At 31.9% G+C, this 8,696-nt stretch overlaps 1 protein-coding gene across 8 annotated transcripts in view; it reads left to right on the forward strand.

Moving 5' to 3' along the window:
- Positions 1-8,378, forward strand: part of LOC128165422 (uncharacterized) — a 30,974-nt gene extending 22,596 nt beyond the window's left edge. For all 8 annotated transcript variants that reach the window (XM_052829925.1, XM_052829922.1, XM_052829929.1 and 5 more), the window contains 11 exons: positions 150-185; positions 279-299; positions 397-511; positions 792-839; positions 1,021-1,077; positions 1,714-1,818; positions 3,814-3,930; positions 4,395-4,426; positions 4,997-5,117; positions 5,993-6,310; positions 6,537-8,378. In XM_052829925.1, coding sequence (XP_052685885.1) covers positions 150-185; positions 279-299; positions 397-511; positions 792-839; positions 1,021-1,077; positions 1,714-1,818; positions 3,814-3,930; positions 4,395-4,426; positions 4,997-5,117; positions 5,993-6,310; positions 6,537-6,703 — 1,137 coding nt within the window. In that variant the 3' untranslated portion in view covers positions 6,704-8,378. The remainder of the gene's footprint in view (positions 1-149; positions 186-278; positions 300-396; positions 512-791; positions 840-1,020; positions 1,078-1,713; positions 1,819-3,813; positions 3,931-4,394; positions 4,427-4,996; positions 5,118-5,992; positions 6,311-6,536) is intronic.
- Positions 8,379-8,696: the final 318 nt, after the last annotated feature.

Genomic DNA, 8,696 nt, shown 5'->3' on the forward strand with positions numbered 1-8,696 from the left:
GCCTTACATCTTTGGCCAGAGAACACAATCACATCCTCTGGGTTTTTTTTAAAAGTGTGTTTGTTGTAAATGTTCACACAATTGTGACTGAATTGTTAGTAACATGGTCTCATTACGACTCTGAACTTAGTCATTTATATTTTTTTCAGGCTTCGGTAAATAGGAGAAATCTGGCTATCGCTGCAGTAAGTATAGTTACCATATTCTATCATTCTATCATCTCTGCATGCGTTTCGAATAAAATGAAATAACTAATGTATTTTTACGTCACATTTCAGTTCCTCTTCATAGTCTCGTTGGTGAGTACTTATGTATATCTCTTTATTTGTAAGTTTACATGTCTAAGGATTAGACTTATTCTGCTTGTCAACTAATGTCTTTCTTTTTTTAATAAAGGTCCTCCATTTCTATACGCTGAGCATTTTCTTTACGAAAAACCAGGACAGTACTGATAACACTCAGTCGAAAACAAGCATACAAGATTCGTTCCAGGGTGGGGAACATGACATTGGTAGGTTTTGATTAGACGGTGGTCAATTATTAACACAGTATGATGATTTTAAGGATGAATAAATGTTTAAAAAATACTTTTAGGGGCAAGATGATTTTTGACTTTTGACTACTAGTATTAACACAGTATTGTGATTTGAAGGATGTATAAATGTTTAAAAAAATACTTTTAGGGCAAGTTGACTTTTGACTTTTCAAAGGTTTTTTATTAGACGGTGGTCAATTATTAAAACAGTATTGTGATTTGAAGGATGTATAAATGTTTAAACAAATACTTTTAGGGCAAGTTGAATGTCTCCGTGCCATTAAGTACACAGATTACGTAAAAGGTAAACACATTTATTTATATTATGAAATAAACAGTATTCTTCTTCTTATTATACCCCCGCTCAGATGGAGAAGGCGGTATACTGTTTTACCCTTGTTCTTACTAAAATAACCATGTACTAGTATCCAGTACGGTTACAGTAGGACCTTACAATAGTGATAAATCATTTTTTTCTAATCCAGAGGTCGATGACACAACTAGAAATTGCACGAAAATGAATAACGATGCAGATAAGTCGGGTGAGTATTTAGACGTTTATTTACATATTCCAGTGTCTTTGAATGTGCTAACACTACGAATCAATTTTGTTGTATAGCCCAATACAGTTCATCAATGTCTATTTTAATATTTAATCGTACAATTGCTGAAAATTTTGTATAAATATAAGTAATAAGGAGTCATTCTTTGAATATTAAGAGGTGATCAAATACGGTCGGGCGTGATCAAATTTATCATAAAACCCTTCGGGATTTATTGGATTTGATCACATCGACTGTATTTGATCACCTAATAATGCTAAAAGAATGATTCAATTAGCATACGAAGTATGATACCAACAATTATTACACAAATGTCACCCCCATTAGCCTGTCAAAATTTTAACTCTATTTTTTTAAAGCTATACATTTATTATGAGACTGTTTGTTCTCCACAAGCATAAGCTAATGCTCATGAATAAGTTTTATCTGTTTATTTGACTATATTTTATATGTACCTCTTGTGCCATTTTATGGTTTGGGGAGAATCAATGAATTTAATTATATTATCAAATGGGAAAAAATTGGTTATTAGTACCGTGTGTGTGTGTGTGTGTATGTATGTACACCGTATACAATAAGATTTTCTTACATTGATATCACATATTTTTGCTCTAGGAATAGGAGATATACAAAGTTTAGGCTCAAAGCGCTATTCAACGGAGTGTTTCTGTGCAAAACAGATACCCCTACAGGACAAATGGAAACTGAAAGAAGTAAAATGTAAGTGAAGAATTAAGAATGAATGTTTAAATATTTAATTGCTGACAAATATCCAAATATAAGTAATAAGGAATTAAACTTTGACTATTATCAGGTGATCATCGGCAAATTCAGTCGAGGTGATAATGAAATTAGTCATAAAGCCCTATGGGCTTTATGAATTTGACTACCCCAACCGTATTTGATCACCTTACTATACTCTCAGATTGAATAATTATTCCTTAAATATTCTGGATCAACAACAAAAATAGATATGGTCATACTTGGCCAATTTTGTGTCACTGATGTAACTATATAAAGGAGTTGTCATGCATTAGACGTTCCCAAGATGCAAGGTGACATGTATCAAACTCCAGTGTATATAGGATAGGAATTCTTTTCTCATAGAAGGACCCTCCCCTCCTCCCCTACTACACTAGATGGATTTCCATAGGATTAGGTAGAATTAGAATTCTTTAAGTAAGTTCAGTTACACATATACTTTAAAGGATGGCGATGATTTGTTTTCAAATTTATTACGGGAGACTGCACCCTGGGATAAGCCTTAAAATGTGTACTAACGTTATTGCGTGGACCCTGAGGTCCACGCAGAAAATATATAAGCGAGGTTGAACCGGATGCAATGGGGAAAATTCAGCCTGCGCATGAGCTAGCCTGGTTCCTGTGCGTAATGGTAGCTCAGGGAACCAGGCTAGCACAGGTTTATCTGAATCGGGATCGGGATTCCATGCAATATGCACATATAAGTTCAAAGGCGCTGTAATTGTAAAATTGCGATATAAATTGTCAGTATTATGAAATAAGGTAATGTTATGCCGAAACTACAACATGCATCAAATAGCATAATTTGCAATGTTTTGTTGTTTTCCGAATACACATGTAGCTTACTATAGTAACTTTACTTTTATAGAAGGCGAGGCTAGAGTACTTCCCGATTAAAATTATTTAAAGCATTTAAGTATGATTAAATAATTATGTGACTGTGTATAATAGATGATTGAATAATTATGTCACTGTATAAAAGTTTAAATCTCATGAAAAATGCATCAAAATATGAAATTGATTTACACATTTAAAGTATTAATAGCTGTCACTGCATAACGTAGTTAACAAAGTAAAGTGAAGCGTAATGTGTGCGCAAATAGTAGAATTCGCCGAATGCCTGATACTATCCATGCAATCTTCATTATCATAGATCAAATGATTTTAGAAGTATGAACCCTTTAAATTCTGGGATTAAAAGTCAACTATACATGTTTATGTATATACGTAATACAACGTACAAATTTAGTGGTTAAAAGCAGGGGCTAGAGTCGGTGGAATCTGTGATAATTTTAAGGCTTTCATGTTTTCGTTGGAAACACATGCAAATGGTCCACGTATTGCAGTCCTTTTTTAAAGGACAGCAACTTGTAATAAACTATAGGTCATTTTGACCGAGGCGTGTTCATTCAGATGAGCGGATGCGCGCGAGCGCTTGCAAAAATTTATGTATTGCATATAATGGGGATTTTGTCGAACGCTCGCGGGTATCCTCTCTGCTTAACACACCTCAGGTTCAACATACAAATCTATGGTGTGACTGTTTGAATATGGCCGTTGCAAAAGCCATCTGCGCGTTTGAAATGAGTTCCGCCACACAATAGGCCGTCGCGCTAACACAACTTTTTATAATTCGCTGTTGTGGAATTTTTCTCAGTAAACCAACCCTATTACAGTTGTGGAATTTCTACTTTTTAGCACTTTTTATATGGAAAATTAATTCTTTTATAACGTATTTTTCCAAGGGAAATCCATTTCAGTCGTGGGAGGAGGGGTGTAGGGGAGTTCTCTCAATCCTATTTTACAAGAACGGGTAAAGCGTAAGATGTACATTTTCGCCAGAACATTACTCTGGTAAATGATAAACGATTATATCTGATGTTACATTATGCAAGTATGCGTTAATTTCTTAAGAAATGGCATGATAGTCGTTTATACGATTCTGTTTTTAAGGTTCTGGTTGCAGTGATCATTTTCCGATATGTCAAAATGGCGGATACCGTTCTGAATTTTCTGGGTTAGATTTATCGGAACGGTTATGTGGAGCCTGTAATTGCACTAAAGCCATAGGTATTGCAAATAATTTTTGCTTTTCTTTATTGTGTTTGGATTCAGTTATTGTGAAAATGAAAACAATTTATCAGTTATTTTGCCTTGAGTAAACTTAATAGTTACGACCACCCTATAACAGTGAACTCTATAGGAATATAAAAAACAGAAGAATTCATCTGATGATGAAAGAAGTTAATGCTCCTATTAACAATGAAATACAACAGTGATATACAAGAATAACATTCTTTTTCTTGTCTAACACATTAAGATAATTATAACTTACGCAATTACTGAAACACGATCAAAAATTGATAAAAAGATTCCAAATTTACCGATACAAGATCAAAAATTCAATTTTCTTATTGCACATTTTACAAATGTTCAGTATTAGGTTTCGGTCATCTTATGATTTTGTTTTTAAATAAGACCATTGTATGGATTTGTCACTCAACTCTTTGATGTTTGTATTGTTTATATTATAGAATACACTGGTAACTACTGTCACCTTCCTAAGGTAAATATGTGTCATTGACGTCATAATGACATTTTAAGAAGAACGAACCTGATTCATTTCTACATAGATGATTTCATAAAAATGCAATATGAGTTTCTAAAAATAAATCTTATCCGGTTAACAAGTTACATTAAAATCGAATTTGATTTTTTTAGCTATTTTATTTTGGTCGGACCCTGTCAAAAATCTTAATTATTTATATTTGACATTTTAAGATGGCTCTTGTTGGAGATCATGAGCATCGAACGTGACAAAGTGCGCATTTTGTGTCAATATTTTCCTACAAAATTTCGTTTAAAATTCTGAGTAATCTCAAAGAAAAGGCTAATAATAGTATTTTCAAAAGTTGATTTATGAAGTTGTACAAATAAAAACACGTATTTTATATTATCTGTTTAAGATTAAATATTTCAACATTTAAGCTTAGGAATGATTAAGGGCTTGTATCTTCAATTTAAAATTCTTTTATGATATCCTTGGTTTTGAGAGAGGAAAGTCTTACAGATTCTATTTAAAGATGTTACCAAATTTTGCTATTGAACAATAAAACAAAATTTGTATTTTTTCTAGAAATTGGAGTGCGTTAAATGTAATGGAACGTTTTGCGATGATTTGCCACCATGTAACAACTCTACTGAACGCCCTTGCAGGGAATCTTTTGGCTCACAGATGATGAACTGTACTAATCCAGGTATTTTTGTTTGAATAAGATCAAGTCAACAAATATCAAAAGTTTCTGGCGATAAAATATTTAATACATCAGGTTTTATAGGACTGAAGAGGGCTGTTGATATTTCATATTTCAGGATGCAACGTTTGGTTGAATGCATGTAGGTCAAGATAATGACATTACGTCACACAAGCCTCATTATAAAAATCGCTATTAAAATTCCCCAATATTTCATTTGTTATCTGTATGATTCTACATTACATATCTGGAACCGATCAGATTTTCTACTATTTTTATGAGCATGCAGGAAAAATATTTGTTATTATAATTTTAATGTCAACAAAACGATATATATATACACTCAAATTAAAATTGCACTTAATCATTTCAGTGTGGACTGTTCAGTAAAAATATGAAACGATAAATCAACAACGTTTATCATGCACCTTTGTCAAAGAAAGGGGCTATGTTATGTATATGTTTTCCTGAGGAGTGAGGACTAAGTTTAACCTAATCTTTTAGTTATCATTTTCATATAGCAAAAGATTAAACACGCTTAACAACAACAGAATGCACCAGAAAAAAACCCTAGATTGATATCATATTTGTAAAATTAACAACTCGCGAGAAAAACAACTCAGAATATTAGTAATGTTTATATCCGAAATGTTTTAGTCTCTGGTGAACTTATCGAAGAGATTCTGTATTTCATGTCAGATACATGTATTAGCGAGGTTTCAAGTTGTTTTGACATTGTATAATGACCTATTAGGAGTGTTCAAATCAAACTGCGAAATAGAATGAAGCGTTTTTATTGGCTGGTTTGATTTTTAAAATGTTGATGTGCTGCCAGCTCGATATATATTTACACTTATAAATATGTCATTTCCTTTAAGTTAATTTGGAAGTCAAAGATTGTACGCCACAAAGTGATACAACAGATTCAAAAGATTATCAGCCCAAACCTACAAAAACAAGTTTTATGTTAAACAAGACAAACCACGCCCAAAAGTCGACAGACCACGCCCAAAAGTCGACAGACCACACCCAAAAATCGTGCTCACGAAACGCTGCGTATGGCTACTTTGTGTTGGACTGGATTGTTTTTATTGGGATTATTATGCAGTTCACTTTCGTATTTAACGGACACAGGTGCAAAAATTGCATAAAAATTCAACAATGGAAATCCGTGTACAAAGGATACATTTTTTCCGGTAAATATGTCATATACATATACATATACATGTATATATTCAACTCGTTAAAAATTTGTTTCAGTATAAAATTTGATATATGGTAATTGCTATAAATTTCTTTAAAAAATGAAAGTGTGTATTCTTGGCGGGGTTTTCACTTCAAAATAACTACTTCAACATATTTTCCAATACGTTATAATTTCGTTATTTTAATCATCAAATGCTTGTTTTATTTTTTTTATAGTTCTGATGCTGATTATAATTCCACCAATCATCAATTGCGTGACATGTTGTTCCAAAACATGTGACACTTTAGGAAAACTTTTTCCATTCATAAAAAGTTTATCCCTTGTGTTAACAGTGATTCTTCTTTACTGTGGAATTCGGAGTAAAGGCTTTAGGGCGCGATGATTTCAAAATGTGAACAAACAATATGGAACACTCAAATGCCAAAAGACCACATCTGCTTTTAAAATTTAAGAGGCTTCTGATTTTCATTATCGATATGGTCTTGTCTGTCATTTATTAATGATGATTTTCAAAAATTAGTTTTTCGAAAACTAAAGCAGTGTCCAACAAAATGGAAAACAAGCCTTAATCACAGCTGGTGTCGGTGATATAGACCGATGAAAGCTTTAACTGGCACTTGCTTGGTAACTGTCGATCTTTCTTGGGTTGGTTAAAACACGTTTAGGCGACGTGACAACGAACTACCTATTCTTACAGTGGAAAGCATGCAAAGAAAGAACCGACAATGGATAACGTTGAAAAAAATATACACGTCTATATGGTTGCCTAAATCATATCACCGTATGTATATAAACTTAATGTGCGTACAATCTTACAAGTGTACTAATGATTTTAAATATTTTTCATCCCATGTGTCAACAAACACCCACGTGTAAAAAATCAAAACTTTACAATGTATAATAGTATATGTAAAATCGTGTCATCCTTATTGAATTTTATTTTTGAAATGCCAGTGTACATAGAATTAAGTCTTTCAATTACAGTGTACATTGTTTGTGTGTATAAACTTATCACATTACAGTATTCATGTGTGTATTTTAATCAATCAAAATATTTTCTTAGGCTTGTAAACAAGTGCAATTTTTCTTTTTATATTCAAGATTATCTTAAACATTTCTTGAAAATTTTACAGTATATACTGGATGTTCTTACTCCTCCCCATAAATCGAAATTGTTATTCAGAGTGGACTGTACATATATATAAAGAAGATGGGGGGATAAGATTGCGAAAATGCCTATTCGGTTTAGTCGTAAAATGCAATTTAAAATTTAATTTTTTCATATTAAATCTGTTTGATATACTTTTAATACAATTTTGCAAAAGCACAATTTCTAACTATATTTTAACAAACGATATAAAAAAATATTGCATGCCTTAAATCCTGGTGGTATCGAACCCACAACATTAGCATCCTAGTTATATAAGGTTAATTAATGCCTGGTGCTTTAACCACTGATCCATTTCAGTCTCAAGAAATTCCAATGTTTAAATGTTATATATGACTTTGGTTACGAATTTACGAAGGTATTATTCTTCTAAAATGTTCAATTTTTGGGATACAAAATGATATTTTTAATATATAGTGGGACATCTCTGCACGTTTTTGTTGATTGAAATCGCTTTGTCTTCCATTAGACCTTATTTAGACTATGACAAAAATATGGAGCACAGACTCACTCTATAAAAGAATCAATTTAGAGGAATTAATACGCTTATTACAGTTTAAGTCAACATATTCCAAACATTAAACTTTTTTAAGGGTTACAAATCGATGATTTGTTCAATATATATTGTTTTGAATGATTGTTTTAAAAAATGATCATATTTGTTGATATTTTAGTTTTCAGTGTCTTATCCGTCCTTAGATAGGCATTTTACACGCCTTATCCACCCATCTTCTTTACCAAGATTTTTTACAAAATATGAATCATACATTATTTTGATGTTTTGTTATAGAATATATTATTACATATGTTAATCGAATTTTGTTAACATTTTTTTTATCTCTTTGGTAAAAATATTTTGTTTTCATCAAATTAATAAAAACAAATTAATGAAGAATTGGATTTTTTTTAACGGCTTGAAACAATGGACCGGGATTAATGCATAAACTTCCTTATAATTCATCAAAGCTTGTTTGGATGTATTAAGAAGACCTATTGCAATGCATATTTTAACAAATCACAGAATAAAATAACAGTAAATATAGACTACAGCACATGAATGAATAGGTCTAGATAGTTTAAATGACATATTATTGCCAACCGTGATTTATGCTATACAAAGATTTGAACACAATTTTATTATTCGTTATAATGTGCAACGAACATGTTTAAACAATAACATGTATAACTAAGTCATTTACTGGTAGAT

This window comes from Crassostrea angulata, chromosome 10 (genome assembly GCF_025612915.1).
Source record: "Crassostrea angulata isolate pt1a10 chromosome 10, ASM2561291v2, whole genome shotgun sequence".
Classification (NCBI taxonomy): domain Eukaryota; kingdom Metazoa; phylum Mollusca; class Bivalvia; order Ostreida; family Ostreidae; genus Magallana; species Magallana angulata.